This window comes from Telmatherina bonti, assembly GCF_933228915.1.
Source record: "Telmatherina bonti genome assembly, chromosome: 21".
NCBI classification, from domain to species: domain Eukaryota; kingdom Metazoa; phylum Chordata; class Actinopteri; order Atheriniformes; family Telmatherinidae; genus Telmatherina; species Telmatherina bonti.
This window is the reverse complement of record NC_136630.1, coordinates 15,435,320-15,457,920: the sequence shown is the minus strand read 5'-3', so window position 1 is coordinate 15,457,920 and position 22,601 is coordinate 15,435,320. Positions and strand designations below refer to the sequence as shown.

General features: G+C 39.1%; 1 protein-coding gene across 1 annotated transcript in view; it reads right to left on the bottom strand.

The window, feature by feature from the left end:
* The window catches only part of atrnl1b (attractin-like 1b), a 66,646-nt gene that overhangs the window by 16,821 nt on the left and 27,224 nt on the right, over window positions 1-22,601 (bottom strand). The window contains exons 21-26 of the mRNA XM_079260305.1: window positions 17,988-18,040; window positions 15,993-16,087; window positions 15,281-15,359; window positions 13,633-13,790; window positions 8,695-8,756; window positions 5,449-5,527 (exon numbers count right to left, since the gene is read on the bottom strand). Coding sequence (XP_079116431.1) covers window positions 5,449-5,527; window positions 8,695-8,756; window positions 13,633-13,790; window positions 15,281-15,359; window positions 15,993-16,087; window positions 17,988-18,040 — 526 coding nt within the window. The remainder of the gene's footprint in view (window positions 1-5,448; window positions 5,528-8,694; window positions 8,757-13,632; window positions 13,791-15,280; window positions 15,360-15,992; window positions 16,088-17,987; window positions 18,041-22,601) is intronic.

Here is a 22,601-nt window from a genome sequence, read left to right as displayed (position 1 = left end):
AATCAGTCTAACATCAAAAGTTATTCATTCTTGAATGGTTTATATCAGCTTAAGAATAAAGAAACTTGTGAGCACCACATAACATAAATATTTATATGCCAAATGAAAGAAAACAACATTATTTTTTATTAATTTACTCAGAGGGGGTTGCACTGGCCCATGACCACTGAGAAGATGTATCCAGATGTGATTGTTGTTTGGGTTTAAGGGAAGGAAAATATTTTGCCCTCGGCCTTGAGTCCATGACTGATGAGGGGGGTCAATTTCCACCGATCCTAGCACACATCTGCTTCATGTTGGAATCAATTTTGCTTACCAGCTCCGGGACCAAGACTAGACTGCCAGTTTGGACCAGGCTGGCATCCTGCTTACGGTCGAGTCTGGTTAATGCAAGAGTCTGTGCACTGCTAGCTCGGCGCATTCACGGGTCTTCAGGTAAATCAGGACTCCGCCAGCAGTCAGGACTCCGCCATGGTCAGATGTAATATTTCAAGAGGGCTAAAAAGTCCTACTTTGTGATGCCAAGGTGATTTTCTTTGAGATCTCCAGAGCCATACACGATTGGGTCACTCCAGGGTCCGAACAGGTCTCAAGGCAGGTTGGTCCCGTAATACATTTGGACCGGAATTGAACAAAGGGCCGGGGGCCATATTCCTAAAGATTCATAGAGTTCCTAACTTAACCTAACTATTCCTAGCAAGAATTTTAGCTTAGGAGTGTTTCCAGAACATTCTCTTAGAACTCCGAACTAGGAATGGACAGAAACTCCTGTCTTAGTCAGGAGGTTGGGCTGACCCCTGTTGCTACATATGAATCATCATTTCTAAAGCTGTGATTGGTTGATCCAAAAAGTTAGATAAAAATACACTTTTGGTGATAATGGGCAAAAAAACAGACCATCAAATCGACAATAAACTCAACCACAGAATATAATCTTATGAAGACAGTGTAATTGTATATAATATTTCACGTAAAAGAAAATAGCTGTAAATAAATTAAGAGCTTTACTTAAAAAAGATCCTACAAAATGTGTGAAAACATTTATATGGTGATGGTTGTAATTTTTTTTTGTTTTGTTAGTCATTTTTCCACTTTCAACTTTGAACTATTCAAACTTTCACTTTGGTATTAACAGGGGTAAACTGGCATTTTCTCTGTTGCTAAATACCTCAGCGACTTTCATGTCAGGTGGTAACGATCAGGACTATTTTGAGGCATCTTGACTTCTGATTGTCTAAATAATCCGGCAACACATCCATGGTAAGCATGGTATTACTTCATTTATATTAGATGAAAAATAGTCACTGTAATTTGCATTTACTTTTGTAATTACAGCCTCACACACCAACCACCAAGACACACCAAAGTGTGTTCAGTCAACAATTAAAACAAACACAAATGCAGTAAAATAAAGCCTCTGCGTTCCATTTATAGATCATTCAGTCTTCAATTAAAACAGCAAGCAGGTTTATTCCATCAGACCCGGACACTTGAATTACTAAATGTTAATTTCTATTTATACAATAATTTCCTTTTTAAAGGAAAGCAAAGGCAGTTTTAAGTTTAAAGAATTTCAAATAAACACCCCCCCCCTCTCTGGACAGCGGTGGGTGTAAAGGTGTGACTGTCCCTGCGTGAGTGTGTGACAGAGATAAAGAGGAGGAGTATAAGGAAAATCTACATGTTTGCGTGTGGTACATTTTTGGGTTGCAGTCTTGTGAAATGTCAGCGTGCCCTCCCTTCTGTTTCCCCCACAGGTAGCTTTAAAGAGGTCAGCTCTTGTCCTCCTCCGTGGCATTTACAGTTGTTGTCTTTTCCTCCCTTGGTTCCCACTCAGCATCCAAGTCTCATCATCTGACCTCAACCAAAATTATTCAAATGTAACGGCCTTAGCCGTGTCTTCTAAAGTGTCATTTTGTTTCAATGAAATACTGAGACAAAATAAACACTTTGCGAGTTTAAGTTAATATGTACAATTACATTTAGTGATGTGTTTTGTTTTCATGTGGCATTACATTGGATCATTGCTTGTTTGCATACAAGCCCTATTCTCAAGTAGGATTCCAGGAAGACATTTAAACTGCGTTAAAAAAAAATGTGGCTCAACTCGACTTTTTTTTTTTTCCTTCTTTTTTTTTTTTTTTTTTGATGTAACACAATCCAAAATTACATAGATTTTCCACCCGAAGCCGAATCAGAATCATTCAATCAGTTGTCCTTATGCCACTTGGCTGCTTCAGAGTGTTATTATTGACCCTGCCATTTCAGAGAGCCTCATTAAAGCTCATTCACTCCAAACTCTAGTGTCAGACGGAAGATTAAACAAAACCACAAATCCTTTTTGTTCTGCATTCAAGTCTGGTGAGTGCAGGGAAAACTTTTAAAATAACTGGGTACAAAGTTTGACGTACAAAACATGTGGGGGAAATCATTAACATACTCGAATAATTGCATGATTTACAGTTTTGTATACGTTTTATTGGGTATTTAATAAACAAAACATCAACACTCAGGAATGAGGAAAAGGTTAATGATATGGTTATGTTTTCTTTTTAATTTATCTTATTTTTGTTTGATCAGCCAATTTTAAAAAAAACACACAATATTTGGGGTCTTTTTGTTGATTTGTTCTTTTTTTCTTTCTTCGTTTTTTCTTTTGTTTTAGAAAGTTCCCTGTTTGAACCCTTCCCCAGTCCAGGCTTAAAGACTCAATATGTAACTATCTGACATTAAAACTCTGCATCCCGGACTTGTTCGATAACACAGTGACACCCATCGTGTGCATTTCTAGAACCACTGCCGAGCAGCAGCGTCCCGAGGCTAAGAAACTGCTACACAACTTTTATATCCAGGATGTGACGTTGCGGCAGAGTTTTGCTTCACGGTATAGTGAGGAACGGGCTGTTTCAAACTAAAAAAAGCAAGGTAGCATTCTAGATGGATGTCAAATTAGCCGCGTGATGGGAAAAATGTCAAAAGTTCTGTAGTGCGTCTTTAAACCATTGGCCTTTTAGCTAACCACCACAGCTCCATGCAGCCCTGTAAGCAAAGAAGACATATGAACCTCTGTGAAAAAGCTGATTTATGTTGAGGCAGTTGGATCCTTTGTTCTGGCTGGAAGATTGACAAAATGTTTGTACTTATTCTAATGAAAACCTTCGAGTTAAATTTCTTGTTCATTAGAGTCATAGATTCAGAAAAGAAAACAGCCCTGAGTCTGAATGAGAGTTTGCCGTTATTGCAAAGCAACATGTGCTACATTAAACTAGCATTACTTAAGAATCACACCACATGGACTGTTTTCTACCATGACAAGCTGTAAAAAACAAGCTGCATCTCGTTGCATAATGATTTCTGGAGGCAAAACTACCGATTTACTATAGAAGAATATCCATGAGAAATGCTACGTGCAGAACAGTTAAAAGACTAGTTGCACAGCTGAAAGTACTCATAACGGCACTGAACAACACCCTCTAGGCTACTATATGTTTTAAGAAAAGGTTACAAGCTCAAAGCTTCTCCTTACAATGTTTCTTTAAAGGAAAACAGGGCAACAAAGAAATGCCACAGCAAAAAACTCTGAGGACTATGTTTCACGTGTTTATAAAACCGAGTGCCTGAATATGCAGGTAAAAAAAAAAAAATGAAATCAGTGTGAATTGAGAAACTTTATCATTTATTTGTGCAAACCATGTTATTTTTAGTTGGTTTTAACAAGACAGTAAGAATTGGATTAAAATCTCTTAGCTAGTTGAATCTTATTTCCATTAAACCTGCAAGAGCTTCACCTGCACAGCCAAGAAAAGCTCAGTGCAAATCCCAACAGAATGTGTTGCATGGGTTTAATTGTGGTGATAAGGAATATTAGCTGCCTTATTGTGCTTTATAGTGTGTTGTGAAGAGAAAAATAAGAGCCAATGTCATAAAACTGAACTTGAGACATTTTTTTGTAGCTGCAGAAATGGCAAAAACACACGTGACAGAGCTTTAGTTAAATAAGACCATATGCTTGAATTATTTTTATTTGCCTCCTTTGATCACTTTTGGTGATTTTCATATATTAATTTCTGGTCCTGTGATTGGAAATGGCATCTTCTGGCATCTTCTTAAAAAGAACTGAACTGTGAGTAGACAGCAGGTCATAATGCAGGATCATATCAAAAATGGCAACCAGGGAAATACAGACTGAAAAGGTGGAATAGATTGTTGCTCTTCCAAAAAAAAAAAAAAAAAGAATTGGAAAATATCCAATGCAGGCAGGGAGGTGAATTTCCATACATTCACTCTCTTCCACTATATCCTCCACAGAATCTTTCTAACTTGTTTTTTATCATTTCTGCTGCCAATCATCTCATCTTCCCCCCTGTTTTCATCCCTACATTTCCCAGCCCTCGCTCTCATTCCAACGCTAAATATTTATGACTAATATCCCTTTTTTATTATTCATTCACTTTTTTTTTCTATTTACTCATTTTGAACTTCTTTTGAGAGGTTAAAAAAACTTACACTCAAACCTGAACCTGATTTATTATCTTTACCTTAACCAAATTAAAATCTGACATTTGGTATCAGTGTCTTTCTTCTCTACAGCTGTTGTCCATGTTGTAATAAATTATTATGATTGAAAGCTAATTACGCAACAGAAAGAGAAGATATTGCTCCTCAAAGCACTCAGAAAGCTCTAGTTTTAACCTGTTGTTGCTCCTTAAACTTTGCCCTAATATTAAAAAAGTTAATTAAAAACAAAAGTTGTTAGTTCTGTTGTGAAAAGTTGGTGGTAAAAAAATAGTTTGTACACTTTGTTGTTAATGTCAGCCTTAACATCAGTGTGCAGAGGGTAAAGTTAAGCTTTATTGTATGTTTATGGTAAAGGGAGGTCAGGTTGGAAATAAAACTCTTTTGTACTTAAGAACATGTAAAACTGATGATGGAAGCTTTTCTCCATTTACATCAGTAGTGGGGAACCTTGGTCCTCATCCTGTCGGTTTTCCATGTGTCCCTGCTCCAACACTTGGTTCAAATGAACAAGTCACTGTGCAGAACTTGATAGGCTATTAGATCCATTAGATTTTAATCAGGTGTGTTAGAGCAGGGACACGTGGAAAACGTACAGGGTTCCCCACCACTGATCATAGCAACCGTGAGACATGCCTCACATAATTGACACCGGCTACCTCAGCTTTCAGTGTGAAATAAAGTTATCACTCTGCCTCTGTCCAGACAGAGTCTGGAAACTAAAACAGTATGAAATAGAGCAACAGCAGCAGATTTGTATTAACCTCTTCATGCCCACTGGGTCACCGACAATCCAGTATTACAGTTTATCACCATCCTGTGGTAACGGAGAGGTTTTTGGGAACTTCCTCGACAGAAATGACTGAAGTTTAATTCCACATTGTAACAGTCAGGTGTGATTTACATTTCCATAGAAAAAGTTTTGAGACTTACTTCTCTGCGTCGTGAAGCCCAGCAAGTCTGTTTGATCTTCCACACAACTGCTGCCACCAGCAGAAGGGACAGAAAGCAACTGTGAAGGGGTAAAAAAAAAAAAAAAAGAAAAGAAATCAGTGTCAACACGACTTTCTGATAACATGTAATGCTCAGTTTCTGAGTTCAGTTATTTTAGTTTTTCCTCTTTCTTTTTAAATTGCTATTACTTTGAGAAGCAGTTTCTGAGAACAAACATGCAGCCCTGCTTTCATTTGGTAGAAGATGAGAGAAGGGTGACTAAAAGTTTTCTTTTAAACTTCAAAACACGGAGGATGATTTGAGGAGGTAGCACATGAACGTCTCAGCCGATTACTTCGATTAATAACCCAACAGCACATCCATCAGTCAAAGGAAATTCAGCAAGGTCCAACCACCACAGAGAAAAAAAAAATATGACTGATTGAGAGCTTCCACTTCATTATCTCTGAAACACATGATAACGTAGAGATGATCATGTGCTTAAGAGACATTCAGCAGATTTTAGGAGATAATCAAAGGGTGGATGTTTAGTTTTTACTAACAAGCTTCCGATTTTTGCTGAATTCTTGCTGTTTTTGCATTTTCATGTGGTTCTGGCATCATCTAATTTCTCTGAACGTCCTGCAGTTAAAAGGGAAATGTAGCAAACAACAAAAAGGACAAACAATAATGCCCATATCTTCTGAATGCAACTAATAGAGGGAAACACGATGATGGAGTTATTTAAATAACTACTTTAGCAATTTTTTGTGTGTATATGACAAAGATTTCATCAAATTTTTTTTTTTTTTTTTTTAGATGGCTAATAATAATTTAAAAACAAAGGAATGAATTTTTCATTGTGTCTATGAACAAAGAGTCTTATGAGGAAGTAAAATAACCTGCAACATGAGCAGTAGGCCCTTGTCTTTAGGGACGTGCTCTATATTGGGCAGAATAGCAAGCATGATTCACTGTTAGTTCAATATTTAAGCTTAAGATTGTCACATAAGCTGGACGCATTTTAAAGATCGTTTTTACTGTAAACACAAAGTCACATTTACTGCTTCCACATACAAGCAGTTATGCCAAATTACAGCTGTATTCTAGGAGAGTATGCTCACATTCTCTGTTTAATTTATAGCAATTATGTCCTACAATAGTTAACTTATAAGAAAATTGACTGAAATGAAATTGAACTGAGCTTGGCTGCTTTAGTTACACTGTACTTTCTGTAACCGCAGGGCTACAGTTACAACACGGAATACAATCAATACCCATCCATACTTGCTGTCTACAGGATTTTTAAGTTGCTAAACAGATAAAAACAAAACCCAAGAAGTTTATAATAATACTAAATGACAAGTAGGAAGGCAGCTATTTATTTCTAAAAGGACATTTAAGGAGCTCAGTTTGGTTCAGTAAATCATATGTCATGAGTGTCTGAGCCAAGGTAAGTATTGCACGCATGTACTTTCCATCTTATCTTTTCAAATTGCTCATCTTCCCATTAGGAGACTAACAGCAAAACCAAAATGATGATGTCATCCCTTTGCCCTCCGTCTCTCATTCAAGGAGGTCTACAAAGCCTGTGGGGTGATTTGACATTTTTGTCATCAGGCAGATTGTGTTTCTTGCAAGATCATCCAACTCCAAATTGCTACACTGATACCCACAGTCTCACACACAGACACAGAGACAAGTGCTTGTTAGCTCATCAAAGCCTTGCAGTTTTTCCCATGGGTCAGTAAGATCTCAATGCCAAAAAAAGAAAAGGCAAAATAGAGTTAGTATAACCTGCTTAGCAATGTGGACACAAGCACTAAAAATCAAATGCAAACTAAGGAAAAATAATGCATGAAATTATGTGAGTAGAAGGTAAAAGTTGTGTGGAAAGCTGGAGTAGAGTTAGAATATCAGAGGTATCATGGTATCAGAGGTATAATGTAATGGCTCTTTAGTGTGTGTTTAAATTGAATTACAAAAAAAAAAAAAAACAAGCCTTGATTCAGTGTTAAAACTCAAATATTCCCAAGAAACAGGACCAAGCTGTAGCTGCACTCTGAAAGAGACTCTTTTTTAAAATACTTTCTCTGTGTAAGATGTCCGCAGCTGTAAGATACATTTTAAACCAAAAAAGCACTCTGATTGCGCAAACCTCTGCCAAGAACTGCCAATTCCTTTCAGATCCCTCCCAAAAAAAAAAACGGAATCCAAGTTAGACCAAGACCTAGCCTATGAGAAGAAACGGCAAAAATATCAGACAAACAGCCAGACAGATAAACGTGGGTTTAAAAAAATAAAATAAAATAAATAAATTTTTAAAAAAGAAAGAAAAAAAAAATCCTCTGCGGCGGTAATAAAAAAAAAAAATAAAAAAAAAAAAAAAAAGAGAGAGAGAAAGAAAGAAAAGGTTTGGTGCGTCTCCCCTTACCTTCAAATAGTTCCTGATTTTGGCTGTTAAAGTGTAATACGATCAGTTGGAGGCATAACATAACCGATTGTGTGACAGCTTTTCCTAAAACTTATTGTCAAATGGGCGATGATGGGCAGATGCCTCGGGCAAAACACGTCTTCTATTCCCTTTGTGACACCTACACAGTGTGTGTTCATACATAAGGAACTGTGGGCTGCACACCTTGGAGGAGAAAATGGACACACATATACACGAACTGCGCTGTCAGTGTGCTTTGTGCGGGGGATCAAAGATGCTCAGGACAGCACATGTATGACTTCAGTAAGACGGCCTTCGTGTGGGGGTGGCTTTTGTAGCGTTTCCAAAAGACCGATATATAACATAAAGCGCAAATTTACCAATTATACACATCCTCTTTACATACTCAGACTTTAATGTGCTTTTGAAACAACCCAATTCATTCATTTGAAGCATTGCAATGATGAAAGACTTCCGCTGCAGCTCTCGGGATGAAGAATCATTAAGAGCCCTCATATCTTGATCGCCCACGCCTTCTCTTTAGATGGCACTTGCAGGGAAATATGCACCTATTTAAACTGCGACTGGCAGTTAATTTGCCACTTGAAATGGAAAATCGCTGCCTTCAAGAGACAAAACCATTTACATGAACTTGGTTAACAAACAGCCTCAAATAACTCAATAATCCCTGAGAGACAGAAGAGGAGGACAAAGAGGTGATGGATAATGTTCCTTGACTAATAAAGACTTTGGAAAGTTGCAACAAAGTGCTGAGCATTTACATTTAGGTCGTATACATTTGGCACAATTACCTGAAAAACGTTACAAAGAACTGGACAAGGTCCATGATGTTGCCGTGTTGGGAGAAGGCGATCTGTTTGGAGAGAATAAATAAAAACATTTAGATTAATTAAATGCTGTGACAGTCTTTTTAAAAAAAAAAAAATATCTGAATGCAAATTTATTCGTCATATTTTTACATAAAATAACACGTGTAAATCATAATACATCGTTTTCACACCGGCATAAAAGACATACATAACGCCTGCAATATTTTTATTTCCAAATCACTCAGGCTTCCCTGTGAGAACCTTATGTGAATTCTGAGTTCTCCCAGTTGAAACGTGACATTGAAAGCGGGGTTAATATGAGATGGCGTTCACAGGTCAAGTCAGCATCAAGAGCTGCTAAAAGGTCACTGACTCACTGGAGGCCCTGCCGCTACAGCCATCTGTGGAAAAAATGTCTGTTTGAATAAATTGGGACAAGACATAGCGAGTTGGAAAATTCATGGCAGAGGACAACAGAATTCATTTGATCAACTGGATGGATGTGGGTTAAAGACATTGGCTGACCCACTGCAACCCTACTTTATTCAGGCAGATCTATAAAGACGTTTGGATACATCCACTGGCAGGTGTCTTTTTCTTGTGGCCGTTTGTCAGAATTGCAGTTATAAATTCATAATAAGTGGGTTTCATTTGGGGCTAATGACTTATTTAGGATTATAAAAAAGGCAAGTAAAGGATCAGCTGTTGCTACAAACTGAAAAACCACAAAAAAGCAGAAAAATAAATGTTGGTGAAATTGAAGTGATTCATCAATGTGCTGCAAAAACAGCTCATTTTTCCAGAGGTAGCAGGAAGATCCGTACCAAAAATCAACATCTTGGTACATGTTGAAGGAAAAAAAAACTGATGTGCTCTGAAAGATGAAAAGGTTTTGAAAGCCACAAAGTTAAACATTAGTGACTGATCACAACATCTCTTTTCCTAATGTAGAAATACCCCTTAAAACACACTCAGAGATTTCAGAGAGCTCGACACAGGGATCAAGCTACTCATAAGCTTCAAAACTGAAGAATACAGGTTGGGGTCTTTAACACCAGGACTGATGTGAATAAATGACACAAAATTGTGAATAATTCTATGCACACCAAGTAAATTATGACAATTCTAAAAGAAAAACCAGGTGAATTTCACATCAAGCCGTGGCAACAGTGTGCTGATGCTGCAAAGGAAAACACAAAGCAAGCCCACTGGCTGCATTGTATTTCTAAAAAAAGAGAGGACAACTTGAGGGACTTTTATTGTTTAATCCAGGAGTTGAAGCTGGATCACAACCGCTTTGGGACGGACTTTAGGACGTAGGTGGAACAAGTCGAGGATCTGCTAGCTGCTTGCTTTAGAAGCAAAGAAGAAACAATAAAGACGCTCAGCCGTTGGAATACAAGGTTTGAATGAAATAGCAGCGACAAAGTGACACCTGCACAGCACTCAGCAGGTTGTGTCTCAGTCAACAGGCCCTCTCTGATTGGTCGATTATATTCTGTCGGATGTGAATAAGAAAAATCTGCTTCAGTTAGAAAAAATAAAACTTGCTAAATCGCTGGTCATAATTTCATCACTAATCTGAAAGTTCCCATTGATTCCATAAATATTACCATGCTAATTGTTCAGAAGAAATGTCTGAAGTAGGTGTGTAAAGGCCTTTAGAGTTAGAACCAATCTCAACAAGACAGAGGATCTCTGGAGCAGCAGTCTTTTGTAAAATAAACACCATGATCAGCCTACACCAAAATGACAGAAAGGTTACGATTCAAAAAATGCTAAATCATATGAAAACATGTGGAGACGGAGTGCTGGTACGGGGACACGGGGCCTCTAGGGACACTGGCTCACTACTGTGTATTGATAACGTGATAGAACACAGAAGCAGCCAGGAGTGGATGAACTTTTCACTCAGATTCAGCCAAATGCAGCAAAGCTGAACAGACAGCACTTCGTGGTGCAGATGAACAATGACTCCAAACATACCGCTGAGGTTTTTTTCAAGGTAAAAATGTGATACATTCTAAAAACGCTCGAATCGGGAGCAGATTTAACTTGTTGAAGACATAAGGACCCAAAAACAAACAACAACTTAAAACAGCCACAGCCAAAGAACTAACCATGACCATTTTATTCAGAGTTTTGTCATGATCCAAATAGAACTATCTGCACTTGAACATAATCATAGAACTTAGATAACACTAAATAACTGTTATTTCCAACAGAACAAACTGATATAGCTGATTTCTGTATGCATGCCTAAAAGGCAACATGGCCAGTGAATAATGGGTCAGAAATATGTTTTATCTTCATTAAAGGAGAGACGAAACACAGCCCTGGTAGCTAAATCACATATGATAGGCCGCATCACAGTGACAAGTCATTATCTGCTATAGATGCTTTGAAGCCATTCTGCCCTGAAAGCATTTAGACACACAAACATAATGTCATCTACAGCTGTACTGAGCCTCTGATTGGCGACATCGAGAGCTGGGTAATAGGGCACAAATTGTGCTTTTAGAGGTGGATTATTTGCGTCATATTTGTTGCTCTGAATGCCGATTTTAAAAACAGGATTAAAACTGATAATTTGGAAAAGCCATAAAAGCAAAAAAATACGGCAAGTCGTGGAGCTGCTGAAGCATCAGAGGCAGTGGTTTGCGATCATATGCATTAACAGACAAACGAGATCAGTGATCAAAAACTGCATATAGGGAACTAAATATTTGATCAGTGAACAGGAGAGAAGAACGAGCATGTTTAGAATGAGACTTCATTGTGCTGATGTCCTTCATTACCCTCCCAAACTTCTGCCACCTTTGACTTTGTGTCAACCTTATTAACTGGAAAATGAGAGTCGCTGATCTGAAATGAGATGCTCGCTGACATGACTAACGTGACTCAAAAGCGCAGATGCTTTTGCTGGCTTTTTAATAAACGAGACAAGTCTATTTTGTGCCCATAAAACTGCTTTTCACATGATATGAGCTCAAAGCAATATATGTCAGGTTAATTTAATTTCAATTCATCCATCTCAGCCAATCAATAGCATCATCTGAGGGCGTTTTTCTATCACATGTGGGCTGTCGCTGCACAGAGCAGTCTCTTGGATTGCAATTATACTGACAAATGATGATGTCACCTGAAGATCTAACCTCGTGATAGCTCTTCACTATCGTAATTCATATTTAAATGCTTATTCTATGTGCTTGAACCTCAAATACAAAGCCTCATGAACGCATGCTCAAATTTGGCCTAATCTCATCCAGGTCTCCACTCCACACCCTGCATCATAAAAGGTGAGTAAGAGACCAGAGACCCTATCCTGTTACAGAAGCTATTTGCTTTTACAGCGCGGCTCAGTCCATAATAAGTAAGTGACTGTTGCTGGGAAATCTAATAGAAAACTATTACTGGTCCACCTCTGCAGATGGACCAGTCCCAAATATATTATTACCCCAAGATGGGCCACTCGTCTACCGTGTGGAATGGTGGGACAGAATACAAAAATCAATATTTCTGAGCAGGTTAATTAGCAAAATGGGTACGAAATACTATTAGTGGGAATAACTATTGTTATCTCGCTGTATCATATTTCTTGGTAAGAGCTTATGTTTCTTGCTTAAATGAACGCCTTGAGCAAGAAAACTGTCAGCGCTGAGTCGAGATCATTCTGATGGCAAGTCATGATAAGAGACGAGTTTCACATAAGGAAAATAGCATCTTAGTATGTTCATCAAAATTAGGTTTTTGTTGACATCAAAGCTTGTTCCAGTTTTTTTTTTTTTTTTTTTTTTTTGCTTACAGAGAAAAACAATCAAATTTTACACATCTATAAACGTTGCCCTTTATAGATGTGTAATATTTGATTGATATTTGATGTCTGTACGTAGTGTGACCTCCTTCTGGTTTATGTGATCAGCTGTCAGAGTTACAGTAGCTACAACCCTTCGACTCACTGATTATAAGTCATTTGCATCTGTTTAGCAGAGCATTAGCAGGATTCTGCAAAGATATTATTGTACTGGGATATTGGTAGGTTTTACTCATTAACTGCATATATATTTAAAAAAAATAAGCATAATAAGCATAATAGCTTACATCATCCTTTAAATTTTCATCGGATAATTTTGAGTGAACTGATTTTGAAAAAAAAAAAAACAGTAGTGTTTTCATGACTTATCTGTTAGATCCTTTCTGAGGTCTGGATCTGGATTTGGACAATCCAAACACTAACTTCTGGTCAGCCAAATTCTTTTTTGAAGTTCTCAGAAATCTGCGTTAATTTGAATCTAATTTTTACACAAATACACCACTAGACTAATGAAACTTAACTCTGGTTACCTTTTAACTTTAAAATGAAATGCTAACATAAGAGTATCAATTTGATCACTTTGCATCATAATTAAAGTTTAATTATTTAATCTCACTGCTTTTTTGTTTGTTGGTTTGTTTTACCTACCCAAATCAATTTTTTATAATTCTTTAAATTTGAAAATTTGGAAATTTTTGTGGGTTCACAAACTTTTAAGCAGTTTACAACTGTAAGTCCTGGCAGAAACCTGACTTCCTGAGGACGCTCTTTGAATCTTTGTGATAAATGCTGCGTTTCAGCCATTCTGACAGGGTTAGAAATGTTGGATGGTGTTTCTGCCAATTAAAAAAAAAAAAAGAAAGAAAAAAAAAAACAGCTGTGCAGCTCATCATACCAACTATCAGTCATAAAATCAGTAATTACAATGAAATGCAACAGTTCAAAACTTCAAACAAAATCTATTTGGATCTGTGATTTGAAACCTCTTATTTTTTAAACGCATCACACTAATAGTTACTGAATAACAATTTGAGATCATGGGAACATAAATGATGATATGTTCCTGTACCAACTTCATACAAGTAACTAAAAAGTGCTGTCCTTACCTGGATCTTGATGGGCCATGAGAAGTTGCTGACGTACACATAGAAGGTGATGTTGGGGTTGCTTCGAAAACCAAACTTTTCACAGGAGAAACTGTCCCTGTATTCCTTAATGTTTGTTTTAGAGACAATGGGCACCTCTTCTCCTGAGATGGTTCCAGCTGTTAGGGGGGAAAAAGGAGATTTATTTTCAGCAGAAAGCTTTTTTGGAGCTCAGACGGCGTATCCATAGAGATGAAGCTGCTTTGGCTGCAACATACTATTATAAATGCATTAATGGATGTTGTTTTTGTTTTTTTTTAAAGCCATTTTGAACCACAGGAAAATACTTAAGTGCAATTATTATTATCATTTCTTATCAGCGCTTAACTTTTTCCTTTCTGAAAACCTAAAACAGCGGCAAGCTTCATTGCAAAATGGACACAAAATATTTTATTGTTCAGCGGGCATGGGCGTGGGAGGTAAGCACTGCTTGCGAGATGGACTGAAACGCTGCTGACTGCAGGTATGGATAAGTTGCAACACTTTCATCTCTTTAATTTGTGTCTCACCCCCCACCCAACAAATGAATATTTGATATTTAGAGTTTTGTATTTAATGTCCACAGGGCTGATACAGTGCAGGAGAGGAATGCCAGTCTGCTCAGTTGTGCATCTGTTGCCATTCTGTGTGATGCGATTGTTATATTTCAAGACGATGTCGTCGATGGCTACAATCCTTATTACCCATTGTAATACCGTAAGCGTTTCTTTTTTTTCTTTCTAATGGCTAAAACTCTTCACATAAAGAAGTCTATTATCCATCCCTCTTAATATTTAGAGTAATTTCTCATTCTTCCTCATGTCAGCGGCTCCTCATCATTGACATTCCAACCCACAGGTCTGAAACAAAAGCAGTGAAAATGACAGCTTGAGTGAGGCTACGTGAGCACGTTTATCTTAATTGAAATCACCCCCTCCCTTCTTTCCCCACCTAAAGGCGTTTCGTGCTTGTGTCGATTGTGAAGAGGCTCCCGTTCCTTCTGAGACACAATATCTGTGCAGGGTAAAGGGGAGGGGTTCAAATATTAATAACGGTGCTCCGAAAAGGTTAAAACGGTGGAGGGAGCTGCATGAGGTTAACGTGCTTTAGTCGCTACAAAATGTCAGTGTTGTGGGACTGGCGAGACGGTCATATGACTTGAGAGCAAGGAGGGAAGCAAATAAATAGTGCCACTTGGCAACTGCAGTGTCCTTGGGTGTCTTTCCTCAGGAGACCTATAATATCCACTAAGCAGTGACACGGTACACTAACAAGAGGATGCGGTATCGTCCGTGATGTGTCTCTTTTACTGGCTGACCAAATGAATATTTTAATTAAAACTAAAATGATTGGAGGTAAAAAGCTGAAGAAAATGTACATGAATACTTAATATGTAAAGCTGAGTCTGAAGGGCTGAAGGGCTGAGTCTGATTCTAAACAACATAAGTGAATATTGGCTTTTAGAAAAGGCTTGAGAGATCCCAAAACGTACTTAAATATGGACTAAATGTGATTTACACACATTTAGCTGAAAACAATATTCTAGCAACTTAAGCAGATCTTTGCGGTTTGCTTCATGTTATTCAGTGTCATCATCCAACAATATGAAAAACCTTTAAATCTGAAGTACCTGTGGATCCCACCGACCATGTGATGTTGAGGTTGAAGTTGTTGGATGCATTGATGGACATATCCAAGTTTTTATTTTCCTTTAAAAGACACAAATGCAACATTGGTGTAAGATAAGAAAACAAAAGTACATTATCAAAGCAAGGAATTATTATTACTATGGTCATGAGCTGTGGGTCGTGACCGAAAGAACGAGATCTCGTATACAGGCGGCTGAAATGAGTTTCCTCCGCAGGGTGGCCGGGCTCTCCCTTAGACATAGGGTGAGGAGCTCGGTCATCCGGGAGGGGCTCAGAGTAGAGCCGCTGCTCCTCCGCATCGAGAGGAACCAGTTGAGGTGGCTCGGGCATCTGGTCAGGATGCCTCCTGGACGCCTCCCTGGTGAGGTGTTCCAGGCACGTCCCTCTGGGAGGAGACCCCGGGGAAGACCCAGGACACGCTGGAGGGATTATATCTCTCGGCTGGCCTGGGAACGCCTCGGGATCCCCCCCCGCAGAGTTGGCAAATGTGGCTGGGGAGAGGGAAGTCTGGGCTTCCCTGCTTAGGCTGCTGCCCCCGCGACCCGACCCCGGATAAGCGGCAGAAGATGGATGGATGGATGGAATTATTATTTAACCACAGTGTCTTTAGATTTGGTTTTTGTTTTTTTTAAGTTTGTAGATCACCTCTACAAATCAAAGTGGTTTACAGAAGTCATCTTAACAAGAAGTTACCTGCTCCGGTGAGGCCAAGAAGTTAATAGCGGTGTAGTGGTTATCATCTTCCTGGATTAGGTTGAAAGTGAACTGGTAGTCGATCAGGAGATTATCTGTCAAGCAAATCAGACAGCGAAGTAAGTACCTGTATCTATTCTGTTGCTCTGTGCATTACATGGTTTGATTTCTGTATTCTGAATGTGCAAACAGATTAATGCACATGATCCTTTTTGCCAGTGGTGCCCAGTGTTACAGCCCTACAGGTTGTAGATGTTTCCCTGCTGCAACAAACTGGATTCAAATCATGGCTCTCTTCAATAGCTTGTTGTCAATTTCTACCCAAGCATTCTTTCATTCTGATAGAAGTGTGCTCCAACAGTAAAAATCCAAGACCTGCAGGGCAGCAGCCCCTTGAACACTGACTTTGAACATCCTTGTTATAGATAATGACATCTACAACAGCTATAGAGACACGCAAGTCATGCAAGAAAATGTGCAGATAACAGATATTCTCCTATAAGAAATCTCTCAAAAACATACTTCTCCTATGCTTTTTTTCTTATTAAAGGAGTGGAGACTAGTACAGACCTGTGCATAGTCAGCAACTAGTCAGTTTCTGGATTTCCAAATCTGAGCTACATGTATTCGTCCACAGAGAGACCCAGCAGACTTTGGAGAGATTGAGGCTTCCTAAACAATATAAAGTATCTAAGCAACCACCTGTGCTTTTCTGCACACTGCTAAAAACAACTATGACAGTAAAAAAAAAAAAAATATTTGGAGTAAAATACAATGAGTGCATATCTTCAATTAGATTTGTCCAATAGATATTCATAATTGTCCAATAGATATTCATAATCTTTTTGTGAACTATAGAGTTGCGGAGGACTGATTTTTTTTTAGGCGGCATTTTTGGGGAAGAAATTAATGAATGAATCCAAAAAAAAATTTGATTTGTTTGTACAAATCATCCAGAGTTAGCTTTAATAAATTATAAATTATATTTGGACATCAAACAGAGGAAGAGTAAAGCTGGTTTCTGTTCCCCCTGTTTTAAACCTAAGGACAGGCACTGCATCAGGGGTATTAACTGAAAACATTGATGGCTGGGAAACAATAACAGGCTAAAATGACCATAATATACATTAATAAAGGAGTTGGATCATTTTACCACTCGGGTATCATGTTAATCTATGCTCAGTGGGCTTTTAGTCTGTGGGAAGTGTCACGTTTACAAAGCTGTGTTCCTAAAGCTCAAGAACTTCCAGTGGTGTCCAGAGGTTAAATCCAGCTTCGGGCTTCTAGTTTCCTGTCCTTCCTTCATTGCGCCTGTTGTCAGGCTATGGCATTTCAAAAGGGACAAAACCTTGGCAAAGGCTCTGTTGTCAGTAGCAGAGTGCTGAAAGGCAGATAACAAATCACTAAGTGCTGCAGCACCGTGAAGGACACCACATCATGCAAATAAACACACAGAACGCAGACGCCAACCTGTACAGTGTGCACAGCAGACTCATGTTACATCTCAGCAGTGGTTGTCAGCTATATGGAAGCGTTTTGCGTCTCACACCTTCATAGATTTTCCTTTTACTTTTAAGGCACACTACCGTTTAGTCAACTTTCTAAATGGATTAATTAGCAGATGCGTGATTGAGTGAGTAGAGGAGTGGAGGATTTTTACTCCTCCGTCTCTTTGATTAGCTCAATCACTCACTCCCTCTGATGCACTTGACATTTTCACGGCAAGTCATTCTGTCAACGAGCAAGCGCCGCCGGTGCCAAAGCACTAAGATGCTCCATCTGCCCTGATAGGGAAGGTGCAAGCGGAGAGGTGGAAGAAAAAAGAAAAGCGCACAGCAAATAGCCAATAATAATCAAGGAGGCGTTTGTGTGCATGTGTGTGTGTGTGTGTGTGTGTGTGTGTGTGTGCGCGTGTGTGTGTGTGTGTGTGTTAGTGAACAGTGCGAGCGCATATGAGCCTTCAGAAAGTAAGCTGTCCAATGGAGAATTACTCACAATAACAAGTTCCTCTGAGTGGATTCCCAAGGTAACGGTTTTCTGAGTCACATCTGCAGTGGAGAAAACAGAGAGGAGAGAACAGGTTGAAGATGATCGCGAACAAACTGAGAGCAGAAATGCCTCCTATCAGGAACTGTTCATGCCAAGTGCCAGCGCATCGGCTCCTGCTGTTGGCGCCTCATCAAGACTCTTACGTCTGACAAAGAGAATCTGATAAGTTTGCAAAAGTAAGTTAGATTTTGCTTCGACTTTGTTTAAAGGCGAAACAATGACACAAAACAGATTTTTCCACGATTACAAAGAGCATAATACGGCATCTACAAGTAGTGTGCCAAATTCTCATCCATCCATTTTCTTAACCGCTTAGTCCAATTTCAAGGTTGCGGTAAAATTGGAGCCTATCCCAGCAATCATCAGGTGAGAGTAAGGGTACACCCTAGACATGTCACAAGTCCATTACAGAGAGACAAACAACCATCTACGCTCACACTCACTCCTAAGGAAAATTTGGAGTAACCAATTAACTTAACATGCATGTCTTTGGACGGTGGGAGGAAGGTGGGGTACCTGAAGAGAACCCGCGCATGAGGAGAACATGCAAATGCCACACAGAAAGGCCAATGTTCGAACCCACCTTCCCAAGCCGAGGCTTGAACCGGCAACTTTCTTTCTGTGAGGACATAATGCTACTAAGACAAAGACACCCCCCTTTAAATACTTGGAGCAAAATGAAAAAAGCAACTTGTCTATGGCTACAGAAGCCATTCCGATAAGAAGTGAAATGTCTTCAAGAACCAAGACACAGAAAACGAGTTGCAATTCCCACGGATGACCAAAGATCTTCACCGACACAATCTACACTACTCACAAAAAGTTATTGCTATTCTAATTTTTGGGTGGAATTTACAGAAAATGTAAAAGTTCCTGCTACACTCATAGCTTGTCATGAACGCAGGGGATTTAAGTAAAATCCTGCAATAGTAAATTATTCATCTCAGTAATTTTGTTGAAACAAAAGCTAGCAACTGTTGTGGGTACGCTACAACATAAAAAAAAGGGGATGTCACCATAACTTGTCGTCTAGGCGTCATCTTGGTCTGATCGTGTCAAACATGAACAGTGATGAAGCAGGAAGCTTAAAAGTAAGCTGTCGCTGAACCAGAACATTTATTGGTTGCTTCATGGTAGTTTTTTTAAGTTAATCATCTTGTGAAAGAACGTCATTTTGTGCAATAAATACATTAAAAAATTAGATTTATGTCTTTAAATGTTTAGAGAAGGTCAAATTAAGATGACCTTTAAAGGCTATTAAGCCTTCTTACATAAGAAGCTGAATATTTAACTTTTTGTGAGTTATACTCAACTGAGATCTAAAAGACAACTCAAGAGTGTGTGTTTTATCAGTCAGATTTCCAAACCCTGTAATGAGGAAGAGCATGAAAGTTCACAGCACTGTCCTATATCTTGCTTTTATGCAGTAAATTTCTAAAATTGTTGGAATCTTTGTCAAACTTTCGTTCATTCATTTTCCTAACCGCTTAATCCAATTCATGGTCGCGGGGAAGCTGGAACCTATCCCAGCAGTCCAGCGAAAGGCAGGGTACACCCTGGACACCTCCCCAGTCCATCGGAGACGAACACAGATTGAGCAATTTAGAGCAGTGTTTTTCAACCACTGTGCCATGGCACACTAGTGTGCCGAGAGACATCATCAGGTGTTCCTATGAGAAATTATCTAATTTCACCTGATTGGTCTAAAAAGCAGCTCTGTGTCCATCCAAATAGGCCCAGGTGAAAGATAATAAAATTCCTTTTCCTTGTGTTTATCTTACTTCTATTCAAGACACTTTGACAAGATGACTTTATATTAATAATATGGGCTTCTTTTTACAAAGTTTAAAAACATTTTTTTTTGGTTTGTGGTGTGCCTTGTGAGTTTTCAGTGGGGAAAAAAAAGTGTGCCTTGCTTCAAAAAGGTTGAAAAACACTGATTTAGATTACAAAATCAACCTAAGTCTTAAGTCTTTGGACTGTGGGAGGAAGCCAGAGTACCCGGAGAGAACCCACGCATACACGGGGAAAACATACAAACTCCACACAGAGAGGCCACAGATCAAACCTTGCCCCAGCCAAGGATCGAACCGGCGACGTTCTTGCTGTGAGGCCACAGTGCTAACCACCATGTTTCCATCGTTTATGCTTTTCTTAATGAATCAAATGGAGAGACGTTGATTAATTGCCTGTGACTCTTCTGATGCTAGACAGTGTGTAATATTTGCCAGCCCCTAGAACTGGACACACAAAGGAAAAAATTCAAAAGCAATGCTATTTACTATTTTACTGGCTGTTTTAAAAGTTGTTTTCTGCAGCAGGCAACCAACTTAACTTGTTACAACATGAGCAGAGGTGATGATAACAGGTCAGAGAGGACAGTGTAAGAGGGAAGGAAGAAGACTGACAAACAAGCATGGCAATGACGAGGAGGAGGTGGTTGTTAGTGATGTTGCATCGAATAGGGCGGATGACTCCAACTCTAAAAATAATTCAGCAGTGGTTGCTTTGCAACATTCTGAATTCACAAGACACACTGTGTCCTTTTGGAGGGGACTATGGCGGGTGGAGGGGGGGGAGGCATTCAGTCAGATGACGGTGGAAGTATGACGCGTTTCAACAATTTAAATATCATTGGAGCCAAAACCAAGAAAAAAAAGTGGCTTTAGTGTTGTGGGGGGGGAGGGAAAATCAAGAAATGACTCAATGCTGTGTTCAATGTCGTCAGCAGAAGCTGCGTTTAGTAAGACACTGAGAGGAACATTTAAACTGGTTGCATGCAGTTAAAGTACTAACTGACCTAATAAAGAGGGATATTAAATTGACACGCAACCAGAAAATCCTGATGATCACGGATCCGTGCCCTGTATGGTTTAAAGAGTGGAGATCATGAGACTGAGGAGGAGCCAACTGTCGTCCTGTTTCTAATGTGAAACAAACAAGGATGGGGTAGAGGGTGCTCTTTTAGCACGGAACAAAGGACAGAGAACAAAGGCCATCATGAGCTTCAGAACTACACAGAACATCACTCCAGATGCATTTCAACATTCCAGCACTTTTAGAGGGCAAAACACAAGTAATGCTGTTCCTTTGCTCCGTATCTTAATTTAATCTACACCTACATGCATTTATGCACACATCTAAACTTCAGGCAGTCCCCTTTCACTGTATCTTAATTTGATCTACACTCAGTTTGAACCTGTGCCTGTGAGCTCTATAAACACGCAGACTAAAGAGATGTGCTGTGAACCCAGATGACATCGGGCAGGCGATAGCTGGTATGCAAACTCCATTTCGCTATCCTTCTACTTCCTGCATAAGAAGTTTCCTGATTAATGACGGCATTTAAATCAGCACTAAATACTTCTCTCACTGCTTGTTTGACTGATCATTGCAAAACAGCGAGGACATCTTTTTTTTCCAGCTGCCTCTCTGCAAATAATTATTATTCAGCATCGATGCATTCTTTACCTCATTAGTTCCGCTATTACTTGGAAGTCTTAATGGCATCGGGCGCAACAATGCAAGTGTTTGTAAAAGTTTACAGGAGCGCACTTTGGGCATGGAATACCATGAAAATGAGAAAAATACTGCACGTCTTGAGAAGCAGAAACACTTAAAAAAAATTAAAAGCAAACAGCACAACTTAATTGTTAGCAAGTAGATAGCACTTCAGTGATCATTTGATCAAAGTATGATATTTTAAAAAAAAAAAAAAAAAAAAAAGCAAAAATCTGCTTTTTAAGATTAAGGATTACACAACTGAAACACTGATGCAATTCCAGACTGGGACAGATGGAACACTTTACTTTGGTTCTGGTAAAACAAAAATGTTAAAACAAAGGGACTGTTGTAAGGAGCGGAGGGGAGCAAAAACAAACAAAAAAATTAAAAGAAGAAAACAAAACATTGCACTGCCTCTAGGGGGAGGGGCCTCTACAGGGAGGGGCTTACATGAAAGCACCAATGTCAAACTGGACTACGCAGTCTGACTACCACCTAATTATGACGCCCCTACTGTTTGATTTCTTGCTGGTGTTGTTCTCACTCTCAAATGTAAGTCGCTGTGAAGGAAAATGTCTGCTAAATGACTGTAGAGTATAGAATAGAACAGACCAGAACTCAGGCTACAAGGTTTTTCAGAACTTATCAACATTGCCCTGTAGTGTTTTTTTTTTTTTTATCTCCCCCGTGAGAACATATCAGCGTGACATTTTAGAATATATTTACTTGCAGTTGACAGCAAGCATGGAGGATTTGCAGAGGTCTCACTCACCCTTTTTTCCCCCTTCACATTCATGTGCTCTTTGACTCGTGCAGAATATCCTGACCATGACAAAGTTCTATCGTTTTAGTTTTAGGCTTCTATTTAAAGCTGGGGTAAGTAATGTTGGGGAGCTACCAAGATGTGAAAGTAGCACCCTGTCTTGGCTCCTCCTCCTTTTCAGGAGTTGTTGGAAATGTGAAAAGGAAGAACTGATTTAATTTTGGCTGTGATCACTGAATCCAGGAACTTTTTAAAGGCCTTGCCCGAGGTTTGTGCTCTCCAAGTGCTTTTCT